Here is a 19,793-nt window from a genome sequence, read left to right as displayed (position 1 = left end):
ACACTGGGGGGTGGGGGGGCACCCCCTAAACCATCACACCGGGGGGACACGGGGGGACCGCTCTCCTCGGAAACACAGCGGGAGGGCAGGGAGCAGCCCGGCTGAGGGGCTGGAGGAGGAAAAAGAGGAGGAGGAGGAAGGGGAGGAGGAGGAGGAGGAGGAGGCAGCGGAGCCCCGGAAGCGTTACACAGCAGCGCCGGGCCTTCCGCAGGAGAAAAGGAGGAAGAGAAGCGAGGGAAGGCGCGATGCCGGACTACCTGGGCGCCGACCAGCGGAAAACGAAGGAGGAGGAGAAGGAGGAGAAGCCCATCCGCGGTGAGGGGCCGCCGCCGGCCGGGGGAGAGGCCGCCGGGCCCCCCGCCCAGCTCCCGCAGGGCGCAGCGAGGGGCCGGGCCTCGGGGGGGAGCGGCAGAAAGGGGGGAAAAATAGGTTAAAACCGTGAAAAAACGCGTTAGATCTGGGCGTTGCGGCCTGGTTCTGTGAGGAGAGGGTCTTGGAAAGCCTGATTCGCTACTACGCGGCGTAATTAAAAGATCAGCATGAGTAAACATGATATTTAGCTTTTTTTCGTGAGTGGAGTCCTCCACAGCACACTGCCAAATTCCCTGTGATCCCATCCCTTCAGTAAGGACTTCAGAGAAAGCAGGGCAGCAGTTCCCTCTGGTGACACTGACGCAGTCTGAAAGCCACCAGTAGTGCCTCACACCGGGTGGATTTCACCTGTCTGTTTAGTTCATGCCGTTAGTTGCAAAATAATAACATCTGGAGGATAAAAGCAAACCTGTATGGCATCAATGGTGGACTTTGAACTTCTGCCCCTCGAGAATGATTTCTGAATTATAGCAGGGTAGTGTTTAGTAGATACCAAAAAGTCAATGGGATAGTGCAAATAATCGGAGGAGAAATACAGATCAGTACAGAAAATATCTCTGCGAAATGCTGTGTAATACACAGTGTGCCCAGATCCTTCATGCTGTGTGTTTTTGGCTCCCTCTGTCATAAAAAGGCTACAGGGAAATTGGAGGAGAGAGAACAACAAAATGCTAGGGGTGCTTAGGTGAAGAGCAGGTTTTGGTCTGAAAAGGTAGAGCTTTGGGGAGACAGGAGAGGGAATGGTGCAGGTCTGTTAAACTGCAAGTGATGTGGAAGTAAGTAGGGACCAACAGTAATTGTCACATTTTTCTTAACAGAGGGAGTTCACTGGGACAACCCTGTGGGACAGGACTCAGTGTGAAAGCTTAGACGTTTAAAAGCTGATGGTGCTTGATCTGATGCACGGATTTAGAGGCCCAAGTAAAATGTTTAAATTCCAAGTCTAAGTCAGGTAAAAGGAAGCACAATGTGAGTTAAACCAGGGGATTTCTTCCTGTATATTCCACCAAAAGTTGCTGAAGGTTGACAGGGGTTCAAAGAGTTGTTAGGAAATGCTCATGTAAAAAAAATATTTTAAGGACTTTTAATAACAACATAAGACCCAGAAGTGGGAGGTCACTAAGCATTTGCTATGATCATAGACCTTCTTGTTGGAGAAGGGATATATATAGGACCAAACTGTATATCTTGCCTAGTGCGACCATTCCCATGTGTACATTTTATACTATTAAAAATCAGCTTTATGGTAGTTATTGATTCCTGGCGGCTTTATTAGTTCACAGGAGTTTTTTGTTATTGAGATGAGCTTAGATATGGTTGTTGTTCTCTGCTCACGCTGCACAACTCGAGAGAGACAGCACTGCTAGAAGGTGGTGATTGATGTGGTTGTACAAAAGTTATTTGGATTTTAATTGATGTATTCTTAAACATAAACCAAAAGGTTGAAAAGGTGAAGTTTTGATTTCTTCTGTTAATTTTCTATACAGTCACCGATGACAAGTTACCCTGAGCAAGTCAGAGTTTAAGTAGTTTGCTTACTGTGAGCTCTGGATGGTACAGATACTTAAGAGTGTAGCTGGAGACAGTTTTGTTTTTCTTGAACGTCTGACACTTTATTTATTTTCACTAAATCAAAAGAAAACAAAAGACTCAGAAGGATCCATTTTGAGGGATTTGTACATAACAATAAGGCAAGCATTCATAAAAATGTGTATTTGCATCTTTTAGAAGCAGGTTTGATACCGTTTTTGTTTTATAATTAGAATCTAAGTCTTTCCTGTCTTGTTTCAGCACTGGATGAAGGAGATATTGCCTTGCTGAAAACCTACGTAAGTAACATTTGTATGCAAGAGTGTTAAATTAAAAAAAGAGTCTAGTTACAAATTGAATACACAAGTGGTGGGACACGTATTTAGTGAATAGTCAGCAGATCTGCTTCTCCTATTGCTTTTTACTCCTGCCAAAATCGTTTTTCCCTTATCCGTTCTAACAAGAAAGCTCCAAACCCAACTCACAACCCTAAAAAATCTAGTTATCTTGGAGCTAATGAAGTATTTTTAAATTTTTGCTCTGTATCTTGTAGCTGATTGTCATGGGGTTCTAATGGCTAGGGTTTAGTAGGGCTTTTTCACCAAGTAGCCAATTTTCCTTGCATTATAAAGAACTATCTTTAAGACTCTATCCAATTTGCTTGTATCTGGTTAGAAAAATCTTTGGGAGGGATACACAGAGCTTATCAGGGATAGCATAATCCTGGGAGGTGTGTTCCATGGACAATAAGGCTTAAAATGCAAACTTCCCCTCTCTGCCAGAAAGTGCAGTGGGTCTGTTTAAGGACCCTTCAGAAAAAGAGAAACTTTCAGCTTAGCGTATGTCTAGATTTGAATATGTTTGCCAGAAGTCTAAATTTCACTGACAGTAAGTACAACTCTGCAACTGTGTAAGGACTCTGAAATAAGGGTTGAGTACACTGTGGCATCTTTTTTTGTTGCCAGATTGGTACGAGGGAGATCTTGTAAAGGAAATGCAGATCTGCTGGCATTAGGCCAGGCAAGATAGCAAAGCATTTTATCACCATTGAGAATCTCATATGCCCCTTGATCTTTTTGCTGTATCCTGTGGGTGATAGAGAGGTTGGATAAAGTAGTAAAAGCACTTGTACAAATGATTTTTCATTTGGTGCTATTCAGCTACTGCATGCAGAACTCCTTCTGTATATAATTTTTACAAAGTCCTTTTTAGAGCTTAAGAAAAGAACAGTTACAAAATAAGGCTGAACAGGTTTAAAAGGAAAAACAAATCCTTGAATCTGACAGATAGGAGAAATTTCCACTTGCACATTGCTCAGGACTGTGAAACTGCACTCTTTTTGTTGGGCAGAATTATTATTACTGCTGGAACTTAATACAGTCTTTTTTTGTTGTGATCAATAGCTTTTTATTATACCAAGACATATTATACCAAGACAGTCTTTTGAACGTCGTGATGCTCAGCATCTATTGGCATTTTTTCCTAGATAAAAAATTATCTGAGTTGCAAAATCAACACAAAATTTCTTTTCCAGGGCCAGAGCACATACTCAAGGCAGATCAAGCAAGTAGAAGATGATATCCAACAACTACTTAAGAAAATCAATGAGCTCACAGGTATCTTTCCTTCTTAACATAACTTGCAGTAGAAGAGAGACATACACTGAAATGGGTGTTTTAAGAAGTTGATTTTAAACAACTTCTGCATTGATTTTATTAATGTTATTTTTCCCTAAAGGATGCATTTCTTTATCTGGTAATGTGGGACTTTTACGTTGTAGGTGGCAGTCTCATTTTTGATTAGGCAGGTCTAATAAAAAAAATCCTTGATTTTTTTATTTTTTCAAATGTATGATGGAGATGGTATTTTTGTATCCATGTTTTGGGAGATCTACAAGGTCTTCCATCTGTATGAATCCCTTAGCTTCTAATATCTTGCACTAAAGCTTTCCCTTGGTGAAAACACTTGCAGGCTTTCACTCCTTTTCTGAAACTGTTTTGAAATATGCTTGTGTTATCTCTCTCAGGTTTGGGTGTTGTTATTCATACTGCAAAATTGTATTAGAGAATGGATAGACTGGCGTTTGTGTATTCAGCTGTCACTGGCACAATAGTCCTTGTTTCTTTAGGGAGCTCATTAAGGAGATTTGCATGTGTTTTTCACTAGAGGTGTGTGTACGTGTTTATTTAGAGATCTTAAAAAGCTTCCAGCAGACTTATATGTAGGGTTCTCAGTATGTAAAAGGTTGCTGACATACCACTTAGCTTCTTCCTCCTCAGCCTGTCTGTGTTTTACCTAGGAATTAAGGAATCTGACACCGGCCTGGCTCCTCCTGCCCTTTGGGATTTGGCTGCAGATAAGCAAACTCTCCAAAGTGAGCAGCCATTACAGGTCGCCAGGTGGGTGCACTCTTTCTTCAGTTTTGGAGTGGAGCTGCATAATGTTAAAAATGTGATTTATAACTTAGGTAGACTTTTTTTTTTTTTTTCTTAAAGAAGCTTCACATTTTGTGCATATTGAGAATACTTCTAATCATCACATCAAAAAGCAAGTGTGTTATGCTTGATGGTGTATTACATATTTCACACTTGCATTTACTTTTATAATTATTGCATGATGCTATAATAATAGAATCACAAGTACAATAGCTCTTCCAATATGTTTGGAGGATACAATCACTCTGTTTCGTGGTGCTTAGAGAAATAGCAGGGCAGTTAATTGTTTACCCGGTGGCATTAATTGTATGTTCTGTATTAGGTGTACAAAGATCATCAATGCAGACTCCGAGGATCCCAAGTACATTATCAATGTCAAACAGTTTGCCAAATTTGTGGTGGATCTCAGTGACCAGGTGGCACCTACTGACATAGAAGAAGGCATGAGAGTTGGGTAAGCAAAATCCTTGTGTTCTTAGAGTTTTACTGAAGATTGAAGCTTTACTCGGCTCTGGTGAGGCCGCACCTCGAGTACTGTGTTCAGTTTTGGGCCCCTCGCTACAAGAAGGACATCGAGGTGCTTGAGTGGGTCCAAAGAAGGGCGACGAAGCTGGTGAGGGGTCTGGAGAACAAGTCCTATGAGGAGCGGCTGAAGGAGCTGGGCTTGTTCAGCCTGGAGAAGAGGAGGCTCAGGGGCGACCTTATCGCTCTCTACAGATACCTTAAAGGAGGCTGTAGAGAGGTGGGGGTTGGCCTGTTCTCCCACGTGCCTGGTTACAGGACGAGGGGGAATGGGCTAAAGTTGCGCCAGGGGAGTTTTAGGTTAGATGTTAGGAAGAGCTTCTTTACTGAAAGGGTTGTGAGGCATTGGAACAGGCTGCCCAGGGAGGTGGTGGAGTCACCATCCCTGGAAGTCTTCAAAAGATGTTTAGATGTAGAGCTTAGGGATATGGTTTAGTGGGGACTGTTAGTGTTAGGTTAGAGGTTGGACTCGATGATCTTGAGGTCTCTTCCAACCTAGAAATTCTGTGATTCTGTGATTCTTATCTGGTCCATTGGGTTGACATCAACAACAGACATTTGGTATTTTCACAGTAGTTGAAATGATAACAATGTCTTTCTGTTAGAAGACAATAACTTATCTGCCTGTTCTGCTAGAAACATTTTTGATCTCATTCTATTGAAAACAAGTTCAGTGCACTATGGACTGAAACCTTTCACTGTGGGCCCCGATAGTCCCAGCTTTCAGGGAGCCTGAGCAGTGTGCTTTCTCTGTGACTGTCTACACAAATACACACAGAGCAGCTCCAGGAGATGTTTGCTTAAGGGATGAAGGCAGTTATCTGTAGAATCAATATTTTACCAGTTTGCTCTCCAGGAGATTTTGAAGTTTAGTTTTTAAAATATTTTGGAATTAATATTTTTGGAAGCCTTGAACTTCTCTGCAGAAGAAATTCCAGTTTCTAGCCCATCTGACTGTTATCTTTGAGGGCTGGGTTATCTCGATGCCAGAGAAAAGAATAGTTTGAAAATTCAGCTTCATCTTTACAGAGTTATTTCTACATAGCAGTTTAATTAACTCTTGTTAAAATCAATATTCTTTATTTCTTCTCAACAGGGTGGACAGGAACAAGTATCAAATCCACATCCCTTTGCCTCCAAAGATTGATCCCACAGTCACCATGATGCAAGTGAGAACTGCCTTTACTTATTATGATATTGTTTGATCTTGTAATTTTAATTTCTTTGGCCGGATTTTGTTCTGGGCTATTGAAGGCCTGGAGTGATGAAGCATCAGGTTGTTAACTTCTAATTTACCTTTTTGTTATGCAGGTGGAAGAAAAACCAGATGTCACTTACAGTGATGTTGGTGGTTGTAAAGAGCAGATTGAAAAGCTCAGAGAGGTGGTTGAAACCCCTCTGCTTCATGTAAGTTACCTCCAGATTGAAACTCCTGTTATTTTAAAACTATTCTGGTTATCTATTAGCATTTGAAAAACAAAACAAAACAAAAAAAGGGTAATGTAGCTGAATGTAAATAACTAAGTTAAAAGAGGTCTAGTTTTAACAAATGAAATCCGGTCTAGTTTCATATTTATTGCTTGTCATTAATGATTTTCTTACTTGGCACATAATCTTTGATGCCCTCTGTTTCCCACCATTACAGCCTGAAAGATTTGTGAACCTTGGAATCGAGCCTCCCAAAGGAGTACTTTTGTTTGGGCCACCTGGTACAGGCAAAACACTTTGTGCCCGTGCTGTTGCTAACAGGACTGATGCCTGCTTCATCAGAGTAATTGGATCTGAGTTGGTGCAGAAGTACGTGGGAGAGGTAAGAGCAAATACTTAATGGAGTGTGGAGTGAATTGCAGAGCTGCAGTTGCGGGGACCAGACACCTTAGTGGATATGATGGATGGATGATCTAGCATGCTGGAGGCAGAAGGGGGTAGAAGAATTGTCAGGCAATGAGTTATAACACCTGAGCTATACTGTCACCGATGAAATGGATTTTGCAGTGCAGAGTTTAATTTGTGGTTTGGGGGACTCTAGAGTGAGGATTTTGGTCCCAACAGTGCCACTTCAGTTGGCCCTGAGGTAGATGACTTCATCTGGACTACTTCTGAATTTTAGTAGTGATTTGCCTCTTCTCTCCTTTATGAATTGTTTTAAGATTTATGAATTTCTGGTTATACATATATTTGTACAATTAAGAAGGGTTTTATCATTGGAAACTTAGAATTGTTTGGAGGCATGAAAAGTGTGATAGTTTTCCTTTGATGTACCTTCAATCTGTAACAAAACTTTGAGGTGTGGGTGTGGTTGTTTTTTCCTTCCAGGGAGCTCGAATGGTTCGTGAACTCTTTGAAATGGCCAGAACTAAAAAAGCTTGTCTCATATTCTTTGATGAAATTGATGCCATTGGAGGTATGTTTGTAGTAGATATCTCTACTTTCATATAAGAACTTCCAGATTTTCTTTTTGTGTTGTAATTCTTTATCCTTGTTGCTGCATTTCAAGAAGCTTACTTGTAAATGCCTAAATACTACCAGCACATACTGTGTCTGGGAAGCTATCAAGAGGTGGTTTACATAGCCTGAACATATTTAGCTCAGATGTGAAGTCACTTCTGCATGTTTGTAACACCTGGATTATTTAAACTTTAGTAAAAACTTCTCTGTTGTATTTGGAAAAAGTACTGTTAACTTAAACCCTCTTCAGGTTCTAGGCTACATACTAAATCTTTATTACTGCCTAAAAACTATGTTGTTTTTTTTTGGTTTGTTTGTTTGTTGTTTTTTTTTGGTTTGTTTTTTCTCCCAACGGAAGCACTTCAGTCCTTTGAAAGTAAAACAATTTTTACATAGGCAAGTGGGGAGGATTTTGGTTGAGGGAACATAAATTAAAAAAAAATACTGAAAAACAAACAAACAAAAACCATCAAGATGCATTTATACATCAGCATTTTGGTCAGTTACTAGGCAAGGAGATAGGTCCTGTAATATCAAGGATGAAGATACAGTGCTTATTATAACTGACGGATAGCACCGATCACTTTTTGTTTGAAATACGTCATTTTCAACTAATACCCTCACACCTTTTTATGAACTCATCACAAATATTTGTATGTAATTTAAATATATTTCTCCTGTTGTCTTATATACAGCAGCTTTGATGTCTGCCTGCTCTGAAGGTCCCTCTCTTACTTTGTGTTTTCTCTCTCCAGGTGCTCGTTTTGATGATGGGGCTGGGGGTGACAACGAAGTGCAGCGCACCATGCTGGAGCTGATCAACCAGTTGGATGGTTTTGACCCACGAGGCAACATCAAAGTGCTGATGGCTACAAACAGACCTGATACTCTGGATCCAGCACTGATGAGGCCTGGGAGGTTGGATAGGAAGATAGAGTTTAGCTTGCCTGATCTTGAGGTCAGAATGCTTTCTTTCACTGTCAAATATATTCTGAGTGTTCTGATTTTGAGTGTTTCTTCAGTTAGGGCATTACTGTCTGGAAGCAGTTTATGAGAATTAACAAAAGCAGCACTCTTAGCTAAAACCACACAGAAACCTGGGAGTTTAAAGATGTGCAAAAGAAGGTTTTCCCCCACTGCACAAATTCCATCCCTGGCAGGGAAGCTGTAGCTATGTATATGTATATTTCTGACTGAATAGATAAAGAATTCTTTAACTGGTTCCATGATTTAGTAGTTTAGTTGGAATGTGCTTTATTTAGCTCTTTAGAGGTACTTCTGCCATTAAAGCTCTTTCAGTTACTTTCTTAATTCAGTTTCATGGACAGGTAGTTTTCCATTGCTTAAGTATTCTAGTCCAGACATAGCAAATAAAACTGTAATTTCCTACCTACCTCTCATTTTCCATCTGCCCTTGCTGTGGAAGAGGACAGGTACATGCTGAGAGCAAGTCAAGTCACCACCTTTTTTGCACCATGAACACTTCTATCCACTCTTTTTCAGGGGCGAACTCACATATTCAAGATACACGCTCGTTCAATGAGTGTTGAAAGGGACATAAGATTTGAGCTGTTGGCTCGACTGTGTCCTAATAGCACAGGTGAGTTGAAATTTTTTAAAAATATTTTGCATATGCTTCCTCTCTGCTGATGGTCAGTGTTGAATTCATTTGCCCCTTTCTTTTAAAGGAGCTGAGATTCGCAGCGTCTGCACGGAGGCAGGCATGTTCGCGATCCGAGCACGTCGAAAAATTGCAACTGAGAAAGACTTCCTAGAAGCAGTGAACAAAGTCATTAAATCCTACGCGAAGTTCAGTGCTACTCCCCGCTACATGACCTACAACTAATACCTTGGAGAATTTTTCCTCTTTCTGTAGTTTAACTTTGTGAAACCAAAATCCACATGTAGTCATTCGTGTCTTGTTCTTGGAAGCAAGAAATAAATGAAATATTCCAAATAACAGATAGGATTTATTTATGAATGTGTTCCACACTTTGTGGAGTATTGCAGCTGTAGAAAAGTCTTAACACCACAGCCTAAAGCAGCAAAGTATTTTTAAATTGGATACCAGAGTAGTGTTAGAAAGCTTGCATTCAGATGGCCAGCCACCGTTTACACCCCAAAACTTAGAGTCTAAGCTGGGGAAGTGCTGAAAGATCCCAAAGTGACTGCAGTGCTTCAGGGTGTGCTCAGAAATGCTTGATGCTAAGCAGCAAGGTGTAGGTGTGTTCCAAGAAAAGGACAAAAGAAAATGCAAATGTTGAGCTAAGGAGAAAGCACAAACAGCTCAGCTCATGTGCTTAGTGGTCAGTCACTGCCAAGCTTGGGGAAGACATGAAAGGCTCTGTTTTCTCTCCATGGGTGAACACTGGTGCTTTCATACTATCATAACCACTCTACAAGGGGGGAAATCTTTTTCTTCATCCCTTTTTTAGAGATTCTTCTGTTTCTTACTAAATAGTAAGTGTTGCATCAAAAGGGAGGAAGAAGTGAGTGTAATTTCAGAGCACTAAGGAAATGAAGATTGTTTCCTCGCGTTCCTGCTCTAAAAATACCTCGAAGTTTGACATCAGTCTAAATCTACTAGTGAGTACTTTGATATGTCATATTACTTGTATAGGATGCCACTAAACACAGAGGTCACCCTGGTGGGGTCCTGCTGCTTCAGTAGCTGGAAAATTGCTTGTAGTTGGTGGCCGCAGATAAAAGGTTGATACTTATCTGGCATGTTCCTGTAGAGCTGCACAGGTAGGTCGCTGAAAAGCAACATACTTTCATTCGACCTTTTTCAGGCATTGCATCAAACTGTGAAAAGTGAGTTAGAGAAAAGAGCCTGAAGAAACACCTGGGAATGTAAAGGTGTTTGGGAGCAGTTTTATCTTGAAAGTGAGAGAAATTTTATCAGGTTCAATTTCAACAATTTTTTTTTTTTTGGGGGGGAAGAGGGTTTGGGTGGGGTGCAGGTTTAGTGGTAGGACAGAATATTTTCATTCTGAGCCAGAGAGGAAAGTGGGTCAGAAAGCCGCAGTGACTAAATATGGCTCAAAGTTCAGCACTTGAAATTAAATGTACCTTTTATTTAAGAAGGGCAAGTAAAGTATATAGGAAAAAGCTGGTGCTTGTATCCTGAATTACCATCAGTGCTCTTGTGAAGAAGTAAGGGGAAAGGAATATTGTTCTCAGCGTTAAGTGGCATCTCGACATCCAGCAGGACCTCGGCTGCTCAGTGCTATTTGCCGTGGTGAGGCTTCAGCAGTGAGCGTCTGAATGTAGGCAAAGGGGAGAGGAAAAAGGATGTGGGTTTGTTTAACCCAACACTGACAAGCTTAAGGTGGGATTTAAACTTCTTGGTATCTAAATCGCAGCCTGTCCCTCAGCAGAAGGGAAATCCATTTACTTTTCAGTAGGTGACAGGCTGGAGAGCACTGGCTCAGCTGGTGGCAGCAAAGCACAGTAAGACCAATCAAAAGCTTCCAGATTTTACTTTACTGGATGAATTACCAGCAATGCTGCTAGTAATTAGGAGTCGGGTGCACAGCACCAGCCCCACACAGGCTGATCCCCCACCAGCAGCTCACCAGGAGAGCCACAAGGGGAAATGCAGCATCAGTTGCGTTGCGGTGGCACCTGGACAGGGTCTTATGCTGGAGCCAGGAGGCTGAGGAGCAGCAGATACACATCCACGTGGCTCGTGGCAGCACTTGAGTGCTGCTGAGATGAACGCAAACAGGCTGATAACCCCAACATGGGGAACACTTGCTCAGCTCTAAACGGTGGGTAACGAAGGCCAAAACTGCATGAAAAAGACACCCTCTACTGTATCATTTTTTCTTCCCCTCACCTCTTTTTTGAGCTATGCATACAGGAAATCTTGAAACTCTCTGGACTGACCTTAAGATTGTCTCTTCCCTCAGCAGGGCTGCAAGAAATCTGGTTGAGAGACCAACCTGTTAGTATTGTTCTAGCTCCAGCACACACATTTGCTCATTTGGTGTCACACAGCCACGAGGTAAGTTGTTTGTCTTGGGAGAAGCATCAGTTAACCACGAGCTACAGCTGCCCTGGCAGCCAAAAGGGCAAACCAGTTTGGGGTGCATTACACAGCCCAGCCCAGCCAGTCAAAAGAGGTGAGTCTTCCACTACATGTAGTTGGTGTGACCTCACCTTGAATATTGTGTGCAGTTCTGGCCTCCATGTTATAAAAAGGACATTAAACTCCTCAAAAGCCTCTAGAGGAGGGCAGCAAAGCTTGTACAAGGGCAGGAAGGCACAGCCTGTGAGGAGGGGCTGAGGGCACTCAGAACAGGAGGCTGAGGGCGGCCTCATTGCTCTCTGCAGCCTCCTGAGGAGGGGATGTGCAGAGGGAGGTGCTGGTCCCTGCTCCCAATAACCAATGACAGAATGTGAGGGAATGGCACAGAGCTGCACCAGGGGAGGTTCAGACTGGACATCACAAAAAATTTCTTTGGTTTTAGGGAGTTCAAATGCTGGAATGGGCTTCCTAGAGAGGAATAACATGCATTAACTTTTGGTTATCCCTGAAGAGGTCAGGCAGTTGGACTGGATGATCGTTGAAGGCCCTTCCAGCTGAACTGTTCTATAGTCTAGTCTATTCTTCCTAGCCCACCCCTTCAAAACAGGCAATTGCACCCTGGGATGTTGGCTTGTCCCACATATGGTGTCTTGCTGAGACAAAGTAGGGAATTTTGGTATGTCATGACAATCACTTTATTTTAGAAGTTGACAAGATTTTGATGTGAACTGAAGAGACTACATAGTTAAAAACTGAAGCTGCAACAAGCTGAAAGTAGAAAAATATACTGTATATAGATACAAAGGCTTGTTAAACTAGTTAACTTTATAAAATGTACCAAAAGTTTTTTTTTTAAATAAACACACACACTGTGTTAACGTGCATTCAATTCATACTTTGAACTCCAGCTAAGCAGTAACTTCTGATGCAGAAAGCTTCCTATCCCTAGTGGCAGGGGAGTCCAAAGAAAGGAAACACCTTCCCCCACTGCCCCCAGTTCTTGGAAAACTCAGTTTACTTGAAGCAAACCCTAAGCGCAACAGTTTGAACCAAAATAAAAGTAGCAGATTCTGCACTGAGAAGAGAGGAAGTAGTCTGAATTTCCGTATGCACAGGACCTTTGCTTTGAGGGTGCTAAACAAAATTACTTAACCCTCCTCCGCTGCCCCTGTACTATTGAAATAACTTACAGAGGAACACTTTCACATTCCTACCTTTGATCAGATTCATATTGGTTGTTGTTAGGGGGATACAGGCATTGAAGATCTGTTTTGCCTGAATTATATTTCCATATTTTGCGACACACACAAAGTCAAAGAGTACCATAGTGGCCAGGTTGTAAGGCCAAAAGAAAAAAAAACAAGCTACTGATTCATTAAAAATACCCAAACACATTTTGGAGTTCTACTGAAATCTATTTCACAAAGCACTTAAAAGCTGAGGCAGAAGCAGCAGTGCTGGTAGAAAGACGTCTCAGGCAATGGGAAAGTATTTCTCCTTTTGGACCACTGAGACTTTAGACCTTGTCTACCTTTTTATTCCAACTGCATTTAGGGCATCCATTCTTAAGGTAATTTTAATAGGCCTCATTCCTGCCTTAAGCCAGTTTTGTCTACAAACCTGAAGCTAAAGTAATTTTAGCTTAAAACCAGCTGTATTATTTTTTTTAGAAAGTATAACTAGGTTTTGGCAGTGAAAGTACCATATTGATAACGTAACAAACAGGAGGTTTTTTAACATGAAATTCACTTAAGAGTGAAAATATTCAGGCAACAAAAGGATAAACACAGTTGAGACAGGTTAGGTAATTAAAAAAACAACTGTACCATCAAGATTTAAAAACAGGAGCAGCTAATGCCACCAGTGTGAATTCATGAATCCAGCTGGCAGATCATTACAGTTTATACAAATCTGTGGTATGCAGATGTTGACATCAGGCTTTAAAAGTAATCTACAAAAAAACTGTAAAGACACTGGTACAGTGCATTGGAATTGCAGAACAGTTTTCTTCTGCAAGATCCCAGCTTGCAGTGAGTTAAAGTGCCCATTTTCTCAACAGGAATAGGAATGTCACCTTGTCTATCAGATTCGGACTGTAGCTTACTACGAGTTTTCTCACCTTGCATAATTTCATGTTTATGTCATTGGAAGGCTGTACCCTGATGGAAGGAAAAAATTCAAGAGCATGAAGGCTTCCAAATTCCTTGTCCACTCTTCCTACCGAAAGCCCCACCCTATACCCGTAGATACAAATAGCCTTAGGCTCTCTTTAAACTGTGCAAATTAAATATTTGAAAAGAGTCTCTATCAGCATAAATCTGACTTCCATTCTGCTAGATGTCAGTCCTCAGAGGTCTGAGGCAGTCTGTGAAGCAGACCTGTGTTTTACTTGGCAAGCAAGGACAGCATCGTGAATACTGTGAAAGAGCAGCTCTCTTGTTACAGTGTCGTCAAAAAAATTCAGTCTCGTCAGCTCATTCATAACAGGACCTACAAATTAAAACAAACAATTATGGAATCAGTACATAAACAAAAGTAAAAGATGGAAGACAAAAGTATCTCAAGAAAATGATGACAAGTTGTTCTCTTGTCATTACTTTAAACATTTAAAATATCTGGATGAATTACATTATATTTCTACTTCAAAAAAGTAATTCTCTTTTCCAGCCACACAGAGAGGCCTGTTCTTGGCTGAAGATGCTACAATTCCAAATATCACCAACTTGGAATACTGCAGGCTTTTCTTCTAACTACATCTTTACAACTTCAAGGTACAACATTAGGTGCACCATTCACAATTTGCCAGCTGGAAGAAATGGGAGCAAGATCAGAAAACTCATTACATTAGGACTCCACTTACACTGAAGTGAAGGCTCTAATCCATACAGGTTTGCTCTTCCTCAAATTGAATTTTAGTTCAATGTTACTCAAAATAAGCACTGATACTACTGAGGCAACTGGCAGGAGAAAACTCAGAAACAGAGGGTAAGAGATAAAACACAATCTCTCCCTACAAATTCACAAAAAAAATCAACTCACCGCTACAGCTGGCAATACAGACGTGGACTGAAACTTCTTTGTATTCTTTTATAATCTGCAATAGAGTTAAACTGCAGTTAAACACATTATCATTATGCACATCGTTCTTCTGGAAGATGTAAACTAGTTACTGTGAGAGCTGCACATTCTCCAGTAATTCAGCTGAAACTTACAGAGCTACAGAATTAAAACTGATTATGTGAGATACTGGATTGTATCTGAGTTGGCACTTACATCCTATGATGACAGGTTCCCTACTAGGTACCTAAATTACAGTTGTTGTTGTTTTTTTTTTTTTTTTTTTTTTTTTTAGGAAAAAAAAAAAAAAGCCCTACTTACTGATTTTAAGGTTTTTGCTCCAACTGAATCCACAAAGTTCACTGGGGTGAAATCCAGAATTAAAGAGTGGATGTTTGTTTCGGGTTCCACGAAGTGTTCAAGCTCATCAAGAGATTTTCCATTTACGGGTAACTCATCATTTGCTATCTCATGTTTTACATTTCCTTCCACATCATTACTCTGTGAGAGAAGACAAATAAAACCAAACGATAGCCAATACTTTTTCAGTGTAGGTCCCCTTCCTCCCCACACACAGCTGTTCTGCCAGCCTTTGAAAGGTGTACAGCTCTAAACCATTACAGGGACTGGCTTTATCTGTATCAATGCTTAGTCTCCTCTACCCAGTCTTTCTACAGTCACATGCAAGCAGCTTAAAGCTATTATCTTGGGGGTGAATTACTTATTTCCAGACACAGGCACCTGTTCATATACTTTTGCTCTATTTTCTTGCCTTAGCCCTGTGCATCATGTTGCATATTTAAGGAAGAGCCATATTTAAAGGAAGAGCCAGAAATCGGGCTCCAAACTTAGGCATTTGCTTGGTTTTCCCTGATAATAAGCACCCACCAGCTCCCACCAAGGGGATGAATTTAAACATGCACAAAGGCACAAGCGTGTTTCAAACAACCCTTCTGAATGCACCTGCCTCTGTTACCCATGTCAGGATCAGCAGTGCGGACGGCACCTTATAACTCATAACAAAATTTATTACAGGACCTTCTCTTTTATCTTATTTCTGTATGATTATTCTGAACGTGCAGGGGAGAGTGGCAGAGGCTGGATCCCTCCACCTTCTGCTGACACCACTGCTGAGACAGTATGATAGTGTGAAAGGCTCTACTCCCCTAGCGTGGTATCTTAACGTAACTGAGGTTCAACACAAGTATCCAGTCCAGCCATGAGCCTCTGATCCTTCTGCTGTTCCTTAGTAGCCTGTCCACACTGCACAGTGCTTGTTCTCTAAGTTTTCCTACCCGAGAAGCACTCTGTACCTTTTATAAACAAGAATGGTAACACCGAAAAGCACGGTGTTAGCTGATAAAGTAGAGGTAAATATTTACCGAAGAATTCACTAGCTTCAATACAGCTTTCTTTTTGAGTTCGTTAGCCTTCTTTATTTCCCTGGCGTGCTTCTTCTGGGCTTTTCTCCTTGCTGCTAATATGGCACAAGGGTCCACTCCAGTCTGCCATGAAAAGAAACCGTGATCAGACAAGATCCAGCTTGTTAGGATGACATTGCAGTATCAATTAGCACTGAGTTCATCACTATCATAAATTTTAAAGAAGCCTGCATTATTCAGTGTCCCTTGGTGGGGGTGAGAACAGTATAAAGTAAGAAGGAATAATCTTCGCAAGCACTGTGTTAACAAGATGAGGAAGAGATGCATCACATTCTTCTCTTGAGATCAGAGGTGCCATATTTCAACAGAATGCTGATTTGAGTGCAGAAAGCAGAGGGGGGAGAAGTGCACTTGGACACAAATTGCTAATACCTCTTGCTTTGTGGAGGAGTACCACCCACCTGTTTTGTACAAGACTCGTCATGGAAGCTACAGAAAAATTTTTCACAAGTTAGTACGAGTGTAAATGCTACCAGGTCAGGCAGTTCTGTCCTTAGCTAGCTCTGCTTCTGCCAGTCCCACCCAGTCAAACGTGGGTCAGGCAGGAGGTGAGGCGTGCTCTGCATGCTGTTTACTCCCTCCCACCATCTTGTTCCTTGCTAAGATGATCTGCAGCTGGCCGGAGGATCACCTCATATCTTCTCATATCATACCAGAGGTCACAGGCTGGGGAACACTGTATTAGGGGCTATACTAAAGGGCGTTTCAAAAGATGTTTTGAATTTTCAAGACATAGGTAGTAAAGATTTTGTTTCGCTCACCTTTTTCTTCAGTGCACTTGTGTACGACTCGCTATTGGCGAAATAAAGGGACGCATTAGCTTGAAATATTTTTATACCAGGACATTCTTTAACCTAAGGAAAAAAAATGGATGTTCACAGTTAGGTATTGCTTGCTTTAGAAGAAAAGCAGCTGTATGGATGATCACAAGACATGGTGTTACTCTTACATGCAGCCCAACAGCCAACCCTGGGTGACTATCAGCATGTATCAAAGAGGGTCAGCACTGCTGTGAGCAAAGCCAGTTAGAAGATCAGTTCATCCACCTTTCTAGGTGCCATACTGCACTGAATCAATGCCAAGTGACACTTCTGTTTATAACGAATAAATGTACAGCCATAAAAAGGAATTTAGTATTCACATTTAGTATTCAACATTCTCTGATGTTGTTCTCTGCAGGTGGTATTCATGTGAGGATATCATGCAGATCTAGGAATGCCTCCTTTTTTCCTCCCTATCTACAGGCATAACTTCTTTCTCTCCTCTTTCTTTCTTGTGTCCTCAGCTACCAAAACAAAAGCCTTTAGTTATAGCCTTTAAAAATCTTTGGTTTTATTTAAACAGACCTTTTCATGGATCTTAATATCACGTCTTTCCTTTACTTTAAACCAAGCGATCTCTGAGCAGCCTGCACTCTGACATTTTACATGAAAATGATCTGAGCAACAGCAGAGATACAGCCTGCCATATGCTACCAGCCCCACCTTTGTACAGGTGTAGGAAATGCAAACTGCATTCAATATAACAAAAGCTGAGTTTCTTCTTCTTTGTTTATAGCTATAAACATGCCCACATAAACTTTTGCTTCGTGTTATATTCAAAGCAGAACTATTGGTGAGGGAATGCTTTCAGATTACAGCATGGTCTTTTCACAGTTTTTTACAGGCTGGCTCCTGAGTAAAGGGGTTTGTAACCTTCATAGCAGCATCGCTGACAACATGGCAGAGTGTGCAGGAAATCATGGCTGCTGATTGCAAATACATAGAGCATGCTCAGAGCCATTATATTTACAAAATATACTGCCTTTGTCAACTTCTGGTTGAACAAAACCGCATTTATAAGAAGCTGAATGCATGGCGAGCGATCGTGTCATGTTTAATCAGAAGGGCCCAGGTAGAGGCAGGGAGATGCTGTTCTGAACAGCTTTTGCAATGCTAAAGAACACAACTGTTTGGGTCCTGCTGGCTACACATTTCATTTAATACTGCCACAATTAAAGAAGGTAGTCTCGTATACATTTGACTAGGCAGCAGGTTTAGCAGAGGTATTTCTGTAAGTCTTACCATTTTGTAGTATGTAACTAGTATAAAGGCTACTTTTGATTGCCTCCGGGTTAAATGTACATGCAGGACCAAAAGCCAGCATGTTGAGCAGTACAGCTTTAGCTAGTAACATTACATCTACTAGCTTCTCCCAAGCATAACACAGGTTATGCTGAACAGAGAGCTCTAAATATGCAGTGTGGTGGGGTTAAGCAGCCAATTGCCACTGTTATCTTTGTTTCAACACAGAAAAATGTTCAATGCAGAAGAATACACTCCTACCTCTTCATACTCTTCCACATCGCAGTAGATATCTGTGTCAGGAATCTGACCGAGGATTCTGTACTGAGGTCTGGAGAGAAATGGAAATAACTATTTCAATATTATCACTTATAAACTGGAGAAGTGAGTGCTTAATACAGGTTGAAATTTATCCTACATAGTTGTTCTGTTTGCTGCAAGTTTATCTAAGCATGGTCAAATGCAGTGGGCAGTTTATGAAAGGAACATAATGAAGGGGCCATCTAGTGACTAGTCAAATTTGCTTCTATCAGTGCAGAAACAATTTGGAAACGTAGCACTCTGATGTTGTCATTTGCTGAAAAGCACGGACCTGCAAAGTTACAGAGTAAATCTTCTTTGATGCAAACTGGCGCGACTCCACTGACCATTTCTAAATATGGCAGCTCACACTGGCACAAACCATGCTGCAGTTTCAAAAAGCCGTTCGGCTCCTGGGACAAGCATGCCTGAGAAGCTGAACATTCCCGACTCAGAGGCAAAATGACAGCAAAATACATCACTGCTCTGGTTAAAAGGACCAAGCCATATGCAGCTGGCAGAAAAATACTCTTATGTAGGCAGAGTGGAAATTTCACAGTTTGGTTTCATCCCAATGTGGATGGAAACCAACGCTTTTGTAGATTTTCTATCTAGATATCCAAAGCCCTGAGCCTAGAAGCCTCATGTAACAGGTGAAATCCTATCCACACATCATTCATCTCCAGATGTGGAGAGCTTCACAGTAGAAGTTCTGAGAAGTTTTGAGAGCAAGAAGTGACTTGAAAACATGAAGGGTGGGGACACTTTCCATGATGAATTAGATCTTTCTTATAAAATATCTAAACATTTAGCTAGTGATAACCTGACAACTTGTGTTTACTGAGAGTACACACAAAATATAAGCATTTAATGAACCTCTGCCATCCAACAGGCTTCAAGTTCTGAATTCCAGGCATTAAAGACAATGTAAATAAGATTAGAAAATCTAAAATTATCTCTTTATTATTGAAGTTGTGCGTCTCATGACCTCCAAAAATTCTGTTCTCAGAAAAATAAAATTTGAACCCTGGATTGGAGCCATGGGTTATGCCCTGCATGACCTACATTATGAAGCAAACTGTATACTGCATACAGCTGAAGGGGGTGGAAAGGTCTACTGCTTATTTGCATTCCTTAAACAAACAAAAACCACACAGAAGACCAACAAACACTAATTTTATAAAGAAGAAATCTGACCTTTGTGTTCTGTAAATAACGGTTATCATTGCAAACGTTACTGCAGTAAGCAAACCATAGTCTAGTCCCAGGAAGAGAGAAGCCACAAAAGCTACCACCCAGATGGCCTAAAAGAAAGAAAAGCTCTGAATTAATAGGCATCCCTTTCTGTTGAAAGCAAACACAATAGCATAAACCAGACTGAAGCCTGTGCATCTTTTCTGTGTAGGACCAGGCTACAATGCAAGTCATCATGATAGCAAACTATAATTGCCTTAACCTTTGAGAAGGGCACAGATACTCAAGGTGCACTAACACCTGACAAACTGTCCCTGGTTAATTAACGCCCTACATCCTGTTTTGCAAGGAATGCAGTGTTACCATCAGACTCCCAACACTGTAGGATTAAAAAAAA

At 41.2% G+C, this 19,793-nt stretch overlaps 2 protein-coding genes across 2 annotated transcripts in view; one reads left to right on the top strand and one right to left on the bottom strand.

Moving 5' to 3' along the window:
* The first annotated feature begins 157 nt into the window (after window positions 1–157).
* PSMC2 (proteasome 26S subunit, ATPase 2) lies at window positions 158–9,267 on the top strand. Its single transcript, XM_068669855.1, has 12 exons — window positions 158–315; window positions 2,164–2,201; window positions 3,437–3,518; window positions 4,202–4,301; window positions 4,660–4,791; window positions 5,956–6,028; window positions 6,171–6,266; window positions 6,505–6,669; window positions 7,176–7,263; window positions 8,063–8,265; window positions 8,811–8,907; window positions 8,996–9,267. The coding sequence occupies exons 1-12, from the start codon at window positions 246–248 to the stop codon at window positions 9,151–9,153; spliced, it is 1,302 nt and encodes a 433-aa protein (XP_068525956.1). The 5' UTR covers window positions 158–245; the 3' UTR covers window positions 9,154–9,267.
* Window positions 9,268–12,011: 2,744 nt separating this feature from the next.
* The window catches only part of SLC26A5 (solute carrier family 26 member 5), a 33,970-nt gene continuing 26,188 nt past the window's right edge, over window positions 12,012–19,793 (bottom strand). Inside the window, exons 14-20 of the mRNA XM_068669850.1 lie at window positions 19,400–19,506; window positions 18,164–18,233; window positions 16,601–16,693; window positions 15,780–15,902; window positions 14,719–14,898; window positions 14,380–14,434; window positions 12,012–13,830 (exon numbers count right to left, since the gene is read on the bottom strand). Coding sequence (XP_068525951.1) covers window positions 13,688–13,830; window positions 14,380–14,434; window positions 14,719–14,898; window positions 15,780–15,902; window positions 16,601–16,693; window positions 18,164–18,233; window positions 19,400–19,506 — 771 coding nt within the window. The 3' untranslated portion in view covers window positions 12,012–13,687. The remainder of the gene's footprint in view (window positions 13,831–14,379; window positions 14,435–14,718; window positions 14,899–15,779; window positions 15,903–16,600; window positions 16,694–18,163; window positions 18,234–19,399; window positions 19,507–19,793) is intronic.

This window comes from Anas acuta, chromosome 1 (assembly GCF_963932015.1).
Source record: "Anas acuta chromosome 1, bAnaAcu1.1, whole genome shotgun sequence".
Classification (NCBI taxonomy): domain Eukaryota; kingdom Metazoa; phylum Chordata; class Aves; order Anseriformes; family Anatidae; genus Anas; species Anas acuta.
Note: the sequence above shows the minus strand (reverse complement) of the source record. Positions and strands in the feature narration are given on the sequence as shown.